This window comes from Pieris napi, chromosome 1 (genome assembly GCF_905475465.1).
Source record: "Pieris napi chromosome 1, ilPieNapi1.2, whole genome shotgun sequence".
Lineage (NCBI taxonomy): Eukaryota > Metazoa > Arthropoda > Insecta > Lepidoptera > Pieridae > Pieris > Pieris napi.
In genome coordinates this window covers 14,135,165-14,152,802 of record NC_062234.1, presented here as the reverse complement: position 1 = coordinate 14,152,802, position 17,638 = coordinate 14,135,165, and the positions used below count along the sequence as shown (strand labels likewise).

Here is a 17,638-nt window from a genome sequence, read left to right as displayed (position 1 = left end):
TGTCAAAACTCACTTCTATTAAAGAAACTGTATTTTATTAGACTAGATTTTAAATATGAAACCGGCGTAACGCGGGCTTTAGCAAGTTTCGTCACGCGTTGACTGTATTAAATTGTGATAATATTTTTTTTTAAAAATCAGTGGCACTACAACCTCTTTACGTCTTGGCCTCAGATTTCTGAATTAGTTGCATGATAATTTTTTACATCTAATAGGCAAGTAGGTAATCGGCCTCCAGTGCCTGACACACACAAACCATGACAACATTTCGTGAGTACACGATGTTTTCCTTCACCCTTCGAACAAATGTTAAATGCGCACATAGAAAGAATGTCCATTGGTGCACAGCCGGGGATCGAATGTACGACCTCAGGTATGAGAGTCGCACGTTGAAGCCACTGCTCTGATAAAAATTAAACGTGTTTAAAAATTATTTTTCTTTTACTTGTAAATGGCTGATACTCGCGTAGACGAAATTAGGTGCTCTTTTCATCTTCACCATTCATAAATAACTTTAGCTTATTGTTTTTCGGATTTATTACTTTAAAGTAATAACGACAAAATGGTACGTGCTTTAAGTCATTTGTTTAATTTCAGGTAATGGTTGAAACACTAGGGTCAACCGCGTGGTGCGCTGAAGTACTGCAAGCTCGGTCAGCAGCGGCAAGTGCGCGTGCGCAGGTCGCCGCCGTCACTGCTCTCGCAGCTGCTGCAGATCGCTGCAGGGACCTCGTTGCCGTCACTGATGACCAGCAGAGGGTGCTTGTGAGTTTCATGTTTTGTAATCCATGCTGTTGATATCGATGAGATGGATTTTTTTACTGTTACAGGAGGCAGACGGGCAGGAGGCTCACCTGACGTTTAGTGATAACGCCGCCCATGGACACTCGCACTGCCAGAAGGCTCGCAAGTGCGCTGCCGAAAATTTAAATTTCATTAGGTTACGTAGTACGAAATATCTTCTCGTGCTAACTGCCCTTAGCCCCCTGTTCTATAAAAAAAAATTTATTTTCATTACAAAATGTTCCTTAGATAATAAATCAAAATACATTGTTTTGTTTTAGAAATGACACACTGAAAAAGAGTTAACTACATTCACATTGGATTGTTATTTATAATTCTTAATTAAAATTTCTATAGCTCACAAATAAGTCTTGGTGCCGGGTCGTCGGATGGAGGCCAGATGAAGGGCCGCGATCTTTTGCGGAAACCATCGGAGGCGAAGGCCTACGGCTGGCTACTAGTGGAGCTAGGGACTGGGACGCACCTGTTATGCTCAGGCGGAGGGCGTCTCCGGACCCCATTCTGTTGGCCTGCAAAGGAGCTGCTGTATCACTGACACGGTCGGTTTTTTAAAGATTGAGAAAAAAATACCCTTTTTCATCTTGAAATCTGCATCTTGCAATAGTCGAACATAAAACGTTTTTTAATCGCTGACATTATATATTGAAGAAGTGTTTGTTTTCAGTAATAAAGCAATTATTAATTATCATAAAGAAGAATTATATCCTTCAGTACTTGGAAAGATTATTTAAGTATTTCTTGAAACTCATTACAAACTTTCAACAGTTATAAACGTAAATTTATTAACAAGGTTTCGACTTAATGAGCTTATATTTATTGAGATTCAATATACGATGATTTTCTACTATTTCTATTACAGAAGTACATCTCACATAGTTTTCGTCTGCGAACCCAGTAACATACCGGAAGTCGAGCGAGGCCGTGGTTCACTGCACTCCATCAGACGTGGATCTCTCGATGTACGATCTGTGGCGTCGGATGGTTTAAGACGTACATCGCTGGCTAAACTTCAAGGCCTGCCTTTAGAAGCTCCTATAACAAAGGTAATAAAAAAAAGAAGCCTTTATTGCTGGTTTACAAGCTTAATTTAATGTAAATGTAAACAATTATTTATTTAATTACAGCTTGTCCTTCGACGAAGGCGTCCTCTTAATTTTTCCAATCGTGGCGTTATCTAGCGGTTCGAATCCACATTGAATATACATACATACATATCATTTAATTTTATTTTTCTTTCCTTTTTACTACTGTTTTGACCTTTTATTATATTTCCCAGTTGTTCTGTCAATTAAAAACAAAGGTATAAATTATACTAAATCCTTATTTGTTTATCTCTTAACCCCAATACTTTCGTTTTCGATCAGTATCGATGTATAAAAACAAATGTGTTTATTCATTATAAGTAGATATGCTTTACAATGTGTAAGATTTGGGAATACATACTTTAAAAAATACCTGTGTTAGGACTCCCAGTTCTTCAAAATAATATACTTTTTTAATTACATTTTTTAAAACTGTTTACATCCAATTTTTCTCGTAATGTTAAACAGCATACGCGACGCGTGACAAGCGTGAGTGTGTGTGGGTGTATGTGAGTGTGTGGTTAGAGGCGGCATTTATGTTTCGCTATAAAAAGGAAACCTGTAAATGTTTAAATATATTGTCATAACTAATTCCAGGTGATATCTCTTCTGTCTACCGCGACAGAAGGTGCTCCACCCTCAACAGTGGCGTGCATAGAGCGCGCAGTTGACATGTTGAGGACTTCAGAACTGTACTCCCCTCAGATGAGAGAAGACCCAAAAATGCGGGCAGAAGACCCCATTGCCACGGATCTCATTGGAGCTTTGCTTTCGGTAAGTTTATAGTCGAATAACGGTATAATTGACGTGTAAGAACATTTTTTAAAAAATCGACCAAAATTTCAACGACGTACAAACTCAAAAGACTAAAAATCCGAGCCGCAAGTCAAAACGTTGTGACTTGTACTAGACTACTAGATATAATATGTTGTTTATAAATAAAATTCTGCGTAATATCTAAGTCGAAGTTTGAAACTCAACGCTATTTTATAAATAAATAATCAAGCTCCGTAGATTAATTTTGGCTTTATATAAACTGGCAACAATGTAAGCTTTTTATTGACACTGCAATGTACTAACATATTTTATTTGTTCCGGTGGGGCTGGATAGCGGGAGCAAGTGAACGCAAACCTTATTTATATGGTAGGAGGATTGAAATTATCACAGCATCTTCTGTGACTGTCTCTAGACTTCTTCATAGAAAACTCGTGATTGTCGCCGATACTTTGCTTGTACTCTTTGTGACAGGGATTGTTTTGTTTCCATCTTTAATTATCTATATTTTAAACTAAACTCAATGGTGTTGATTGATTATTATTGATTATGGTTGACAATCGGTCTTTAGACCAATCACAATCAAGCAAATCTTCTTTCACATCAACTGTAATATCTAACCCTGTTTAGGAAAGATTTCTGAAGCATCAAAATTGGCAGATTAACCCTAAATGTTTCTATGTTGGAGTCTAATATCGAATCAACCCTTAAATATCCTTGAATCAAAACAATCTCTGTTCAACAGCCCTCTATTTTAGCAAAAATAGGAATCATAAACTTCTTACGTTCATTGTTACTCCTGTTCAGTTGAAAGAATTTGTATAACTAACACAGTTTTATGTATTTATTAGAGTATTTTTTACATTAGTCAACATTTTTACATCACGTAATGTTTCGTAAAATTCATTCTGTCTTATTCTTTCTTTCGTTGTTGTCTATATAACTTGTCAATTATTATGTACAATTGATGTTTCAGGGTACATCCAACGTGTTGTCATCGCGAAGAAGTAGCAATGACTCAACAGTAATTAGGTCGCAGACCAATAGGAGCAACTTAAAACATAAGGTAATTAAAGAAACCTAGTTATTCCCTAAATAAATCTTAGAATAGACACAAGAAACTTGGAGTTCCACGCGCGCCGTGCTGAAGGTTCTGAAAGCGATCCCGTCGTTTTTTCAACCGATTCCGATAAGATCTAATATCTGTAGCTCTGATGTCGTTGCGATTGCATCTCAATACAGAATGTCCAGTATTTGGAGCCTCCAGATGCGACCTGGAGCAACAAATCGATATAAAGTTTAAGAAGCATCAGATCGCAACTGGAAGATTTCTGCAATAGTAGTAAAATACATCACTCACTGCAACAAAAGTGTAGGGATTGTATTCGCGAGAAGGCAAGCCCATCGCCCATGAATAGGAATAGAAATATAAACTTTTGGGTATTTATTCATATAAACAAAATAATACCGAAGGTTGTATTAGGCTACGTTCAGATGGCAAAGATTTGACGCGAGTTTTCAAATCGCGCGACTAGACATTGTGGTATTTTCATACAACTGTTCACATGAGCGCGCGTTAACGCGCGTTAGCGAGCGTTAACGCGGCGCTCAGAGAAAAAGTCTCTAGACGCAGGTGATCGCGCGTTGACGCGCGCTTTGATATTAATGTAATGTCCGTTTTCAGTTCAGTTGAGCGCGCGCTTTTATTGCGATCGCGTGTAATTTTGTTAATTTTCGTAATTATATTTTGTTTTCGCCTTTAAAATGAGTGAAATTGAAGATATTCACATCGACTTACTAATCGATGAAGTAGAAAAAAGGCCAGCAATTTAGAATATAGGTTCGGAATCCATTGATATTAAAAAACCCAAGATGCACAATCAACGTCTAAAAAACGTCCTCAAAAAATGAGCGCAACATTCTAAATTGTGCACTCATTTCAAATAGTCTCGCGTCTAATAAGTGGAGTCGATGTTATTTATTTGTGTTTTTTTTTTTATAAATAAATACCTTGTCCTACCGACCACGGTCGGTCGTAAAATTTTATTGCTTTAAGTACGTATACACTGCGTTGTAATAACAACTTTAAGCAATTCGCGTAAGGTTGATTTTGCAATAATATATGCTTGTAACATATACTGTTATAGACATACTGTTATAGACATACTGTTATAGAAAGGGACAGAAATAGTGTTTCGGGACACTTTCAAGCGTTACTTTTATTCGAGACTGTGCATCTTGGGTTTTTTGTATATCAATGTCGGAATCCTATAAAAACAAAATTTTGAAACGACGTGCTTGCGAAGAAATGGTACTAATTTTTTGCGATGGAAATGACACTGATAAAAAGAAAAATATGGTAAAGGGAAAAAATATAAAAAAATAAAATATGGTCGTTTTCTTTTTCTGTATTTTTCTTTATAATTTAACCACAAAATAATAGCCTCTTCTACGTCCATTTTCTACGTTCTACCGAACTAGACTGACGAATACTCTCGCAACGCGCATTAGCGCTCATCATCTGAACTCTCTTCAAATTTGATCGCGCGTTGACGCGCGTTAACGCGCGTTACATGTGAACATAGCCTAATTCAAAATCATTTATTCATATAGGTAACACAATGTACGGGTACACTTATGAACGTCCAAAAAATAATATGAAATGCTTCTTATTTATATAAGAATTTTACATTTACTGCCAGTTCTCAAATCAAGAGAAGAACTGGCAATAAACTCTCCGCCACTCTTTTTGATCGCCAAGTTTTTAATAGTCTAGTTAACCCACTCTTTTCATAAATGTACTTCGATTTTGTCGTATTGTTGTTTTATTAATTTGAAAGGTGTAATATCATATTTTTTAAGTCGAGGGTAGGTTTATGAATAAGAGAAAATATAGTTCAAAAGCATCATAAGCAATGTCATCTCTCTTGGTTGTTTGCCTATCGTGCAAAATTCATATAACATCAAAATATCATAAAACATCAGATACCAATCGATCTAATAATTCTTAAAGCAATCGTTACAGACATCAGGACAACTCAGGGAGATCCTAGATACAGCCTTATGTTGGGACTTTGAGATATTCCATTTAGAAGATTTGACCCGTGGAAGGCCGTTGACGCATCTTGGCCTGACCTTGATGGGAGGAAGGTTCGACATCTGCGCAGCTCTCGAATGCGACGAGAGGACGCTGCTTCATTGGCTGACAATCATTGAGACAAATTACCACGCAGTTAATACGTACCATAACTCTACACATGCTGCAGATGTCTTGCAGGTGGGTTCAAATATTTAGCTTGCTTTTACAAAGACTACTTCTTAATGTTCATAACAATCAGAATTGAAATGTGAACATAGAAGTTATTTTAATATGTGGCGATTTTTGCTATAGGACACAATTACATTTTATATTCCAGGCCGTGGCATGCTTCATAGAGAAGGACCGCCTAAAGAACCTCCTGGAACCTCTCGAAGCCGCAGCTGCTCTGATCTCTGCAGCAGCCCACGACATCGACCATCCTGGGACCTCATCAGCCTTTCTCTGCAACGCTCGCCATTCGCTCGCCATACTCTACAATGACGTCGCCGTGCTTGAGTCTCATCATGCTGCTCTTACTTTTAAACTCACTCTTAGTAAGTTCTTTGTTGTGTGTTTTGATTTAAGGTTACTGTCGATCTATTGCAAATAATATCTTATTGCAGTTAATAAATATGTGGTTAGTTTCATGTAAAAGGTCTACATCAATTTTTATCATATTTATCCAATCAAAAACGTTTTAAATTAAAATTGAAACTTGAAGTGTTAATTCGTGATCTCTTCCTGTGAAATTGAAAACTTGTACATTAATAACTAGATGACGATCGCGTGAACATATTCAAGAATCTCGACCGTGACACGTTCAAGTCAGTACGGCACAACGTCATCGACATGATTTTGGCCACGGAGATGACCAAGCACTTTGAGCACTTGGCCAAGTTTGTCAACGTCTTCTACGCGAAGAGCACTGGTAGCAAAGAGGACGGAATGCACACTGACGTAAGTATTAGATTGTCATTATTATCCTATTCTTTTTAATCTACTGTGCGTCTTTCCTTCTGTTCCCTTGCCCTTCTTAAGTATTCCAGGCGGTACTAGAGAAGGGACAAATCAAAAGTACCCATAACCGATGAGCATGTATGGTTAATGTCATGAAAGTGGATGAAGCGAGAGTGGTATGTCAGGGGCGTAGCAAGATCTGCGGCTCTGCCTACTCCTTCGGAAATTGTCTGAAACTGATTTCTAAAGAAAGCATTTGTCAAATCAAATATTTTAACGTTGCCTGTAAATTTCAGGAACCACTATCATTGGACACAACGGCTCTGACGTCACAGGAAAACGTGATCTTGGTGAAGAGGATGATGATCAAATGCGCGGACGTATCTAATGCCTCGCGACCTCAAAAGTTTGCGTTCGAATGGGCCAGAAGGTAAGTCACAATTTTTATGTTTAATGTCTGTACGTCAGATGTTGGTTTACAAAAATCCTAATATTCAGTTTACTTAAAATTACTACTCCCTAATATGTCGGTTACTCATTCCAGGATAGCAGAGGAGTACTTCCTCCAAACAGACGAGGAGAAGGCGAAAGAGCTCCCAGTGGTTATGCCTATGTTTGATCGCGCCAGTTGCTCCATCCCGCGCTCTCAGATCGGATTCATAGACTATATTATTATTGACATGATGGAGGCATGGTCTGGTGAGTCTTTTACTAATGACTACTTATAAGAGTAAGAGAGATGCACTATACGATATTGATGTTTAGAGCAAGTAAGACACAAAAATATTGTGTATTACAAGTGTGCCCAGCATCGAAAATCAAAATGACATCTGCAAAAGCTAGCTAGTTTTAGTTTTGGTGCGAGTGTTAGATCTCACTCATAGTTGACTTTGAATTTTAATCTTGCAGCCTTCATCGACATGCCAGAATTGGTGACGCATGCCCGCAACAACCACCAACGCTGGCGGGAGTTGGACGAAGCCGGTGTCACCACCATCGCTGATGTTAAACGCGCTCAAAGACAAGCTTTGCCTCCTTCCACCTCACAGCCCACTGCCGAAGAGTAAAAATATATTTAAATTTAATTAACTAAACAACCATGTCGGCCATTTAGCCCCAAGATGGACTCTAAAGCCCCGTTTTGTCACAAGCGGCTTTTGTCTAAAAACCCTGGGGGGGGGTTAAAAGCAATGTGCTGTTGCAATTTAAATTGGATTAAAGTTCAGTCATCCACTTTCTTCCTTCATTACTCGATAAACAGGTCCCGATTAATTACATCTTCTAGACTCCTTTCTAAAATTATAATTAAAGTAAAGACAATTTTTGAAACTTAGCCAGCATTCATTATATTTTTTAATTAAATATAAATTACTTTTAACAGTCTTACTACATTGTTTTAACTTAATAACCGTCTTTTTAAAACAAATAAACTTTACTTATTAAAACAGATTTCAGTGTCACTATACTGTTCGCCTAGCTCTCACTCACAATCATCTTTCTCCAATGAATTTCCAAATCGGGGCCAAAAAATAGACTACTTCTACTAGATAAACAAATGTACGAAATATGCCAAAGTACTCGTACAAGGGGAGCGACTTTTCTGCATTTGCATTGAATGTGAATGTTTACGTAAAAAGTCTGAAACGGACATAACCTACGGATGTCCGGAAATACGCTTATTTTATATACTTATATCCGTGTTAGTATAGTTCAAATGTTACTATCTACTTAGTGTTAATCCCGTATGTTTGTCACGAATCGGTTTTATTTTTCGATGTTGTCTTTAATATTAGGGACAATGATACAGGAATAAACTGGGAGATGTGTTATCAAGACTAAAGCCACAAAAATATAACTTTGTTTAACATTTATCCAACTTTTAATCTATTCTTATGCAGTGTTTATTTGTTTGCCTAAACATGCTAAAGAAACTACTGATTAGAATTAAATAATTAATTTTGGATATTATTAGACAACTGAATTAACACACAATTACATAGGTACTTTTCTCTGTGTGTATTTGGGCTAACACAAAATATTTATTCGGTTGACAACACAACTTTAGTTAATAACACATTTGTCTTTTTATCCTTGTATCATTGAAATATTGTATTCGATGTACGGTTGCCATTTAGACGGGTATTGTTGTTTAGATAATATAACCGTGACAGCAGTGCCATATTTGTTGTTGGCAACATTTCTGTGACTTGTAATTCATCCCTGCGAACCATGACAAGAAGCAGACACTTTAGATTCATGTCAAATTGGTCCACATATACTTGAGCTTTGAGAATATTCCTATTTTTATACAATATTTTATAACATTTACCAATCTCGGTCTGGTCATATCAAAATTCAAAATTTTTCGAACGTTTTGAACAGAATTTTTCTAATAAAGGATGCTTTCTTTCATTCCTTATATACATGTATTTTATACTTACGTAGAATATATTGAATGTTAACATAATTTATAAAGATTAACGTCGCTTGGACCTTTTTCATTTAAGTATTTTCGAATAAGGCTAACTTGTACTAAATGTAGATTGTATTCGTCTATATGACGCTGGTAATTTTACAATAGGTTTAATGTTTAAATTAATTATTGAATATGACGCTTTCTCGTGCTCAATGTCAATATAAACGGTCTAATGTTAATTGATAGATGTTGTAATTACATTTTGCCTTTTCGATTATTGTAAACAATTCTTGCAACTTATTAAGTAGAATATGGTGTTCAATCTCATAATATGACTGTGTGTTATTGATAAAAATATATTTAACCGTTTTCGTATACTAACAAAGCACATTTTAGAGATAAATACATATTATTTGCTAAGTAGCTCAAATCGAAACTTGTCTTCTAATCAAAATCATTTTGGATTTATAGCTAATTAATGGGCATTTTTGGTTTATTTCTTTTCGTTTTTGGAGTATTGCCCAAATTGTATTCTTCGGCAATATTTCCAAGTACTGGCGACACTAGCTATGTTTACATTTCTTATACTGCGTCGCCGAGTTGCTAGTCAAATGAATGGCTACTTCTGCATTCTTCCTTTGTTTTTCTCCTAATCCCAAGCATACTTGGGAGTGCTGCACAATAAGTATCGTAATTTTGATGTATAGTTGAAAGGGCTGGTCCCAAGCATTGTGAAAACAGTGTTACTTATAGAAAAACTATTTGTACTAATAAATCTGTTAATATTATCTCATTGAATAGCAATCAAAACATCTGAAGGACTATGTAATTTATACTACTAAGGGTCGATTCGACCAAACAAGAGTAAATCTTAATCTTAGAATAAATCGTCAGTTAATCGAGAGTAAATCAATTTTACGTTTTACCAACTACAAATTCTAAGAATAGTGGTCTTATTCGGGAATTGCTACTATACCGCTTTTTCGCACGGAATAACAGCTATTCCTAGAATAATTTAATGGCGTCAGTCAGTTCAATCAGCTGATTTCTGTCATTTCACAAATATGTATTCTGTGTTTTAATTTCAAGTCAACGCAACGCACTAAATTAATAGTCTAGCATTGTATAATGAAACGTTTAAACAATTTATTACTTATTTATTTGTTTTTAGATTTTTTATTTTCTATATTATTAGAATGAAATTCAACTGGGCTCAACAGAAGTTCCTTTTTAGACGAAAGCCTCAAACAAACAAGAAATAAAAACTTTTTGTTGTCGTTTGACACCTGTTAAAAGCTACTTTTTCACACTATAATACGGCAAAATCGAGTTGACATGATGTATGCTCTTACACTATCCCGTTGTAGAACAACATTTATTTGCCGAGTTTTATTTTCGTTCACCATTCTCTTGCTATTCGCGTATTGTTATTCCTAGCACAATTATACTATCGATTACGTGGACAAACGACTATGGATTTACTCGAGATTAAAATCATGGAATAGATTATTCTTGGTATAGTTACTCGTGTATAAATTGAAGTTTGGTCGAATCGACCCTAAGTTCCACAAATATGTACAAGTGTTTAACGTTACAATGGCTTTTATGTGTAGAACAGCGGGGCTACTCTGTAAGAACTAAAGCGATTTCCTATGAATCTAATAATTGACACGAAGTAACGCTCAACAAAATGCCATTTCCTACAATGTGTGCAATTTAACGAAATTAAATGTGTGTATTATCCATAGAAAAAATGCTATACACTTACAGGGTAAGCCCACTGTTCTGTTTGGTGTTTAAATCTAAATGTGAATCCTAGTGTTTGTCGGGACTATAGAACTCCAAACCGTAGATTCATCAAATTCAACTGAAATTTTTGGAAACCAATTTCTGGCTCTGTTTGAAAATGATTACATGTTTATCCCATTATAAATGACATTGTTATGTGTTGTCAATAAAATTAAACCATTTATTGTGTTTTATTTTTAACTAATATTATATATATACGCCCTCAACAGGCTGCCACTTATAGCATCGGAGATCTGTGCATTGACATTGCATGACATAGATTAAATAAAACAATATATAAATGATAAAACATTTTAATATAAACAATTATTAAAAAAAACATTCTCAAAACCTATCACAAAATAGACCTCCCGCCATTTAAATATTTTAACGTTCTGGTAATATCTCTATTTTACAAAGGCGGGTTACCTAACAATAATCTTTACCCAAGCATCCGCCCCTACTGTAAAAATTCAAACTTGAGACAAGACCAAATATGACTTCCATGTGTTTTTGACACATGGAAGTCATATTTGGTCTTTCAAATTCTTTTAATTCGCGCTGAGTCTGTCCTTACAAGTAATCAAACTTAACCACCATACAAAAACGGGGATGTATTTTGTGATAGTAGACATTCCAGTAATCAGATTAAATGCAATTTAATCCCGATTTCGATATACACAAAATTCATATTCTTTGACATAATTGAAAATATCCATCCAATCACGTCATGGAAAAATGTGTTAGAGTTGTCTGAAGATGGCTATGTATGTTGTTTGGTTTTATAATTGAAAATCAAAAACATAAAAACAAAAATGGATTTTTCCAACGTAGTAACGTACAGATAATATTAAACAATTTAAAAACAAATTGTCATAAAACTTGACATTGACAAAGACATCGACACGGACATAACTTGAAAATGACAATTCATAAGGACGCATAACCAAATTCAGAAAAACGAGTTAAAAACCGTGTTTTTTTTTAAATAATATTATAATCCGACTACATTTATTGAAAATATATAAGAACCTTTATTTAAAAAAATCAAAAAACCGCCCAATAGCACCCTTTTAACTAAAGTGCTAGTCCCTTTCTGTCAAATTGTGTTCACGATTTATTAAAAGAGACACGCTTTAGTTGAAAGGCTGCAATAAGGATATATTTCTCAAAAAGGGGGGTTATTCTTCACACAACTCTAACACAATCAATTATATATAATATTAAAATATCTAAACTAAATAACGGTGAATCCAGAATACGGAAAGTGTAACAACAAATAGGTCCCTTTGTACTCACGATAATTCCGTTATGGCATCAATTCGATCTGTTTCACCAAATCCCAAAACCGCTATGCTAATCCTATACAGTCATTCATTTGCAAATATGACAAATACGTTGACAAAGCTCGATCCATATATAATCTATCCGTCAAAGAAATCTAACCAAAGAATTAATTTACTGGACACTTAAACGGCTCGTTTTAGCAAACAGTTAGCATACCTGTTAAGGAAATCTGTACATAAAATATTTGGAATGAAATTTGCGGAAGCTCAATGTTAATAAAATAAACGTCAAGTTAAAAAATAATAGTCTAACATGATTTTTATCGTCTGTGCCCAAACAAAATAAGTACTTCACGTAACGATAAATGTAGTCTGAGGAAGTCGAGTCGTGTAAAATATAAAAATCTAATCAAATCTTAACTTTACTAAGGGTCGCAAAATGTTCTTTTTTTTTAATAATATAAATGGAAATTCCTTAACGTACTAAAATAAGATAATAAAAGTGGCGCTTAGGTCTTGGCCTCAGAGTTCTATATTTAGACCTTTTCAACGTACCAGCTAATGTTAAATGCGCACATTCAAGCCAACACTGCTTTACAATAATAAAAATGAATGAGGCTTAAAATATGTGCCCAGCTTTTGGCTTTAAATAAATATTTGCTCAATAAACGTGAACTTATAGATGGTCAGAGTAGCAAACTGGAAAACAAGTCCTAACTCACTATATTGCTGACCCTTACACTCACCGGTTAGTAAAACGAGACAGCGCCAGTGAAACGCGGTTACGATTAAATGTTTACTTAAAATTCCGATACGATCCATCGACTTTATCAAATTACACTTATCGATATTTAATTCGCGTCAGAAAAATTGAGCATAAAAAATAAATCTTTCATTATTTTAATTCAGTTAATGCACATGGCGGAAATAGTCTGTGCCTGAATTCCTTAAATCTATCGAATATATTGGCTATTATGTCGCCTGTGTGACGGCCGAGTCTATTTTAATTAGTCAAAGTTACCATGGGTGACAGTTTGTATTTTTGGCATTTGACAATTTACGACCGACAGATAAAAACTTCCGAACCTAGCCCAGGGGCAGAGACAAAATCACATTTCAGGAGGCGTGACAAATTTGTATGAAAACCGTCACGTGACAAAGCGTGACCTAATCTCAGTCGTATACAGTTTTGCTTAGCGTTTTGTCGAACTTTTTCTCAAGCTTAAGTAAATTATCTAAAATCCGCCATTTTAAACTACTATTGTGATATCAGGAACTCAGACGATTCCAATACCCAGTGACGGGCATTGGTTTTCGTGCATTGACAATTAAATGAGCAGACTTAGACAATTCTCGTGTCACGTGACAAATTTAACAAAAATCCTGACAATTTCCAACTTAGGTTCCAACAGCAAAAGATAACATTCGAAATCGACAGTTAGCTAACTCCAATAAGCCTCGAGGCAAATGGGCAAATGGGCAAATGGGCAAAGGGCCGCAATAAACATATCTCAAACGACAACAGGACAACCCCCATACATCTTATAAATACATTTATATTATATTTTAGTCCTAACGTATAATAATCATTTAAAACGTAAATATGTCCTAGGATATTTGTTTGGATTTATACATATCAGACATATATTACATTATACAGTTTACTTTACATAGATTACAGATCTATTGCTTTTCACTATATACAGTATTTTCAAGTATAGCATACTTAACTTTCAAAAATACTGAAAAATTATTATTCATCAAAGAGATTTAGATACTGCGCCGTGACCTGATATAATTATATCCAAAATTATAAACTAGCAGAGACGGTCGGATCATACTGATGACTTCTAGGCGATGAGTGCAAATTATAAAGCAGTTGTGCGTACACGTTTCTCGGCTCTAAGAGCGCGTGTACGCGTACGCGTTTATAAAGGCACTAAACAAAAACAAATAAAAATATTATTACGGTCGAAAGACTGAAGAGAGTAACATCTCAATCACTTTGACAACTTACAATAGTAAATAATTTCGACATAATCGTGTATTTGCTCCCACTGTGTTTACGAAATTTGACATACATACATAGATATCTTTGACTTTGACAAACAATTAAATTAGGAAGTTATGAGATCTAACAATCAAAATAAGGCCTCGTTCGCCTAACCGCGTCATAATCTTCTAGTGCTGGAATAGGTAATGCGTAAATTTAAAATATTTTATGTGGACTATTTCAGTTAGAGTATTTTTAGTAGTTAATAGTTTTGACCCTGGCTTCAGTGTGTCCAGACACAAAAACAATAAATATATTGATTTTAACCAATACGGTACAAACGATATCCCAACAGACTTCTTTATATATTTTTAGATAGCTAAGGGTTTATCCCGACATTGCTCGACCACGTAGTTCGTGAATCGTTTAAGGAATTTCGGATATTCACGTTTGTAGATCGCTCGCAAGGCCCCAGCCGGCGCCCAACCGCCGGGGTTTACTGAAAAGGAAAAATCAAATAAATATTAGTTGAAGATAAAAAAAAAAAAATAATTATAAAACAAATACATTCATTCATCGAAAACGTTAAAATAATTCTTTAGTGCTTAAATTCGTCCAATAAGAAGCAGTGTCGGCCTAGTGGCTTCAGCGGGCGACTCTCATCTCTGAGGTCGTAGGTTCGACCCGGGTGTGCACCAATGGACTTTCATTATATGTGCGCATTTAACGTTCGCTCGAACGGTGAAGGACAACATCTTGAGCAAACCGGCTTGCCTTAGACCCAAAAAGTCGAAGGCGACACCACTATTAGATTGACAAATGATCATGAAACAGATACAAAAAATCTGAGGCCTAGAACTTATAAGGTTGCACTGCATAATGAAGAACCTTCTCGAGATTAATGCTTCAGAAAAATAGTCTGTATGGAGCTTTACTCGTGTGCGTGCTATTGATTTAGTGACGGGTATTGTCAAATACAAAATCAAAAATATAACAAATAATAAAAAAGGAACAGCATTTCTATATTCCAACAGAATCATAATAAAATCAAAATATACCCATTATAATTGTTATCCATTAAAGGGTAGTATTTCGTTAAAAGGTCAAATGGAAAGCTATTCGCTGAATTAATAGTATTTTAATTAATCACGCAAATGAGGTCAATGACCAACATAATTATAAGCAGATATGTGAATTATGCACATATTACCTCGATACAAAAACCAGCTTCGAGACTTCGATGAATTTGACAATAATCAAATGCTTGTACTATATATATAAACGTGTTTGAATAATAATCATAATTAAATAAAAAATAAATAAAATAGTGTTACATCCCAAAATTGTTATTACTTGATTTTACTATTTCACACCCCTTCTTCATAGCAAGGCAAGGCAAACCCAACTATTTCAAATTTCTTGGTCTAATACAAACTTTACGTAACTCAGTTACCTATACCTTCAAATTTTAACACAATTCCAAGCAAATAGATATTTAATGTAGCTAAAAAATGCTTAAAAATGTTATAAAAAACTCACGAACGTACGAAATAAATAAATAATATCAATTAAATATTGACCTTGACAATGTTAGTAATTATCATCAAGTCCTTATCATAAAAATGTCAGTATTTGGCAATCAAGTAAAACAATTTAAATTTTCTGTTTTGTGCATTTAATGAAGTGATCATTAAAAATAGCTAAAAGTTTTATTAAAATCTCAGTAAAGACTCTCTAAATTTGCCAAACACAAAAAATGACATCTTTTATTTAAATAATAATGAATGAACAGTGAACTCACCGGTACTGCAGTAAGCGATACTGGTGGTGATGTTATCCCGTCCGGGGGTCTCGTTGGGCGGGAACGTGGAGCGACACGCGAGGCACACCGTCACCAGCAGACGGATGCAGGCCCCCGTGTTGGACTGGAATCATTTCTACACTTAAGACAACTGTTACGTCATTGTTCGACAATAATCTTGATACTTTATGTTTTTTTTTTAATTATTTAATAATTTACATACCAATAAATGCTAATATGTTACTACGAAAATAAATGAGACCTTTAGTTTTTCAAACTCTCATAAATTATAATATACAGTACAATCACATACATTCCTTATAACAGATGTGTTAGTTTTAAGAACACAAATAACATAATAGTTAATTATAAGCTCTTGTTTTAAACGATTAAATACAGTTGACACTTAGCTTCGAACAAAGTGTTTCATTTATTTGAACATCTCTCCAACAACCGCCACCGAACTTAACTCAAGTAGCAAATAACTATGATATTAGTTCCCCTAACCTTAATTATATATATTTAATGATTTCTTATCAAATTAAACAAAAAAAATATGTATGACGACGAGTTAAAGATAAAGATAGAAAGCATTTAAGTAAGATGTAGTAAGATGACGTAAAAATAATTTGAAACGTTTCAATAGCATCAAAAACTAAAATATATAATATTTCTAAGCTATTATTATTTTTTCGGCGGTTTGCGAGGGCGTTGGCGGCCTTTTAAGAAATGATAAATATTTTTGTCAATATTCAGTGTAACCGGTTAACCGGGTAGCACTAACCGGGTAATCCGGATGCGCAGTGGAGTGGTTGGTGACGGCGTAGGTGTTGTGGGGCGCGGCCCTCACGTGCGACCAGAAGAGCGCGTCCCTCTGCGAGGCAGGCCAGATGCGCTTGAAGGTCTGATGGAAGACCAGCGTGTCCGACGACACGGCCTCCACGATGTTCATCGTCTCTAGGGTCGCTGGAATTGTTCATTTATTCGAAAATGAATTACACAAATGAAATAGCGAATAAAGTTTCCAAGAACGTGCAATCATTACGATGAGGAAAAAATTTAAAATGCTTGCTCGGTTTGGTCACCTAGTTACACAGTTCACAAAGATAAAATTAAAAAGATCCAAAACGACTTTACAAAATCTCTCTTTTTTTTTAAATATAATAGGGGGGCAAACGAGCTTGCGGGACGTCCAAAAAGGACAGTCATCGCAGCCCATAGACACCCATTTTTAGTAGGTGCGTTGCCGGCCTTTGAGGGATAATTTAGACTCTCGACGAAAACAATACGATTTATTGTCTCAAATAAAATTAATTACAGCTCACTTCTAGAAAAATTGCGTCACCACGAAACAGATATAGAAATCTGAGGCCAAGACCTAGAAGGTAGCTCCAGTGTTTTTTTTATTATAAATTTGAAAGTTAGGTACAATTCAAATAGTTCGCCATTTAAAAAAAAAATTAAAGGTATAAACTTACTCTCCCACTCATATCGGTATCTCGGGTTGAAGAAGTAATGGCACATCTCCCTCGCAGACACGCCCCGAACTTTGTGTATCGCCTTCAGCGGATCCATCACCATTCCATCTACTTCCATTTCTCTGTAAATATTATAACACAATTAGTTGAATTACCCCAATACAAGGCCGGCCTTAAAC

General features: G+C 35.4%; 2 protein-coding genes across 9 annotated transcripts in view; one reads left to right on the top strand and one right to left on the bottom strand.

Annotated features, from left to right (window-relative positions):
- The window catches only part of LOC125049077 (high affinity cAMP-specific and IBMX-insensitive 3',5'-cyclic phosphodiesterase 8), a 134,844-nt gene extending 124,894 nt beyond the window's left edge, over positions 1-9,950 (top strand). For 5 of the 8 annotated variants that reach the window (XM_047648199.1, XM_047648214.1, XM_047648206.1 and 2 more), the window contains 12 exons: positions 598-765; positions 1,141-1,343; positions 1,664-1,847; positions 2,484-2,660; positions 2,998-3,030; positions 3,638-3,727; positions 5,675-5,938; positions 6,078-6,294; positions 6,516-6,697; positions 6,994-7,127; positions 7,242-7,396; positions 7,607-9,950. In XM_047648199.1, coding sequence (XP_047504155.1) covers positions 598-765; positions 1,141-1,343; positions 1,664-1,847; positions 2,484-2,660; positions 2,998-3,030; positions 3,638-3,727; positions 5,675-5,938; positions 6,078-6,294; positions 6,516-6,697; positions 6,994-7,127; positions 7,242-7,396; positions 7,607-7,764 — 1,965 coding nt within the window. In that variant the 3' untranslated portion in view covers positions 7,765-9,950. The remainder of the gene's footprint in view (positions 1-597; positions 766-1,140; positions 1,344-1,663; positions 1,848-2,483; positions 2,661-2,997; positions 3,031-3,637; positions 3,728-5,674; positions 5,939-6,077; positions 6,295-6,515; positions 6,698-6,993; positions 7,128-7,241; positions 7,397-7,606) is intronic. The other 3 variants (XM_047648173.1, XM_047648191.1, XM_047648183.1) reach the window with 3 other exon arrangements.
- A 1,249-nt stretch (positions 9,951-11,199) lies between these two features.
- LOC125049131 (ceramide transfer protein) overlaps positions 11,200-17,638 on the bottom strand; it is a 44,420-nt gene continuing 37,981 nt past the window's right edge. Inside the window, exons 9-12 of the mRNA XM_047648255.1 lie at positions 17,460-17,581; positions 16,766-16,947; positions 15,982-16,105; positions 11,200-14,679 (exon numbers count right to left, since the gene is read on the bottom strand). Coding sequence (XP_047504211.1) covers positions 14,552-14,679; positions 15,982-16,105; positions 16,766-16,947; positions 17,460-17,581 — 556 coding nt within the window. The 3' untranslated portion in view covers positions 11,200-14,551. The remainder of the gene's footprint in view (positions 14,680-15,981; positions 16,106-16,765; positions 16,948-17,459; positions 17,582-17,638) is intronic.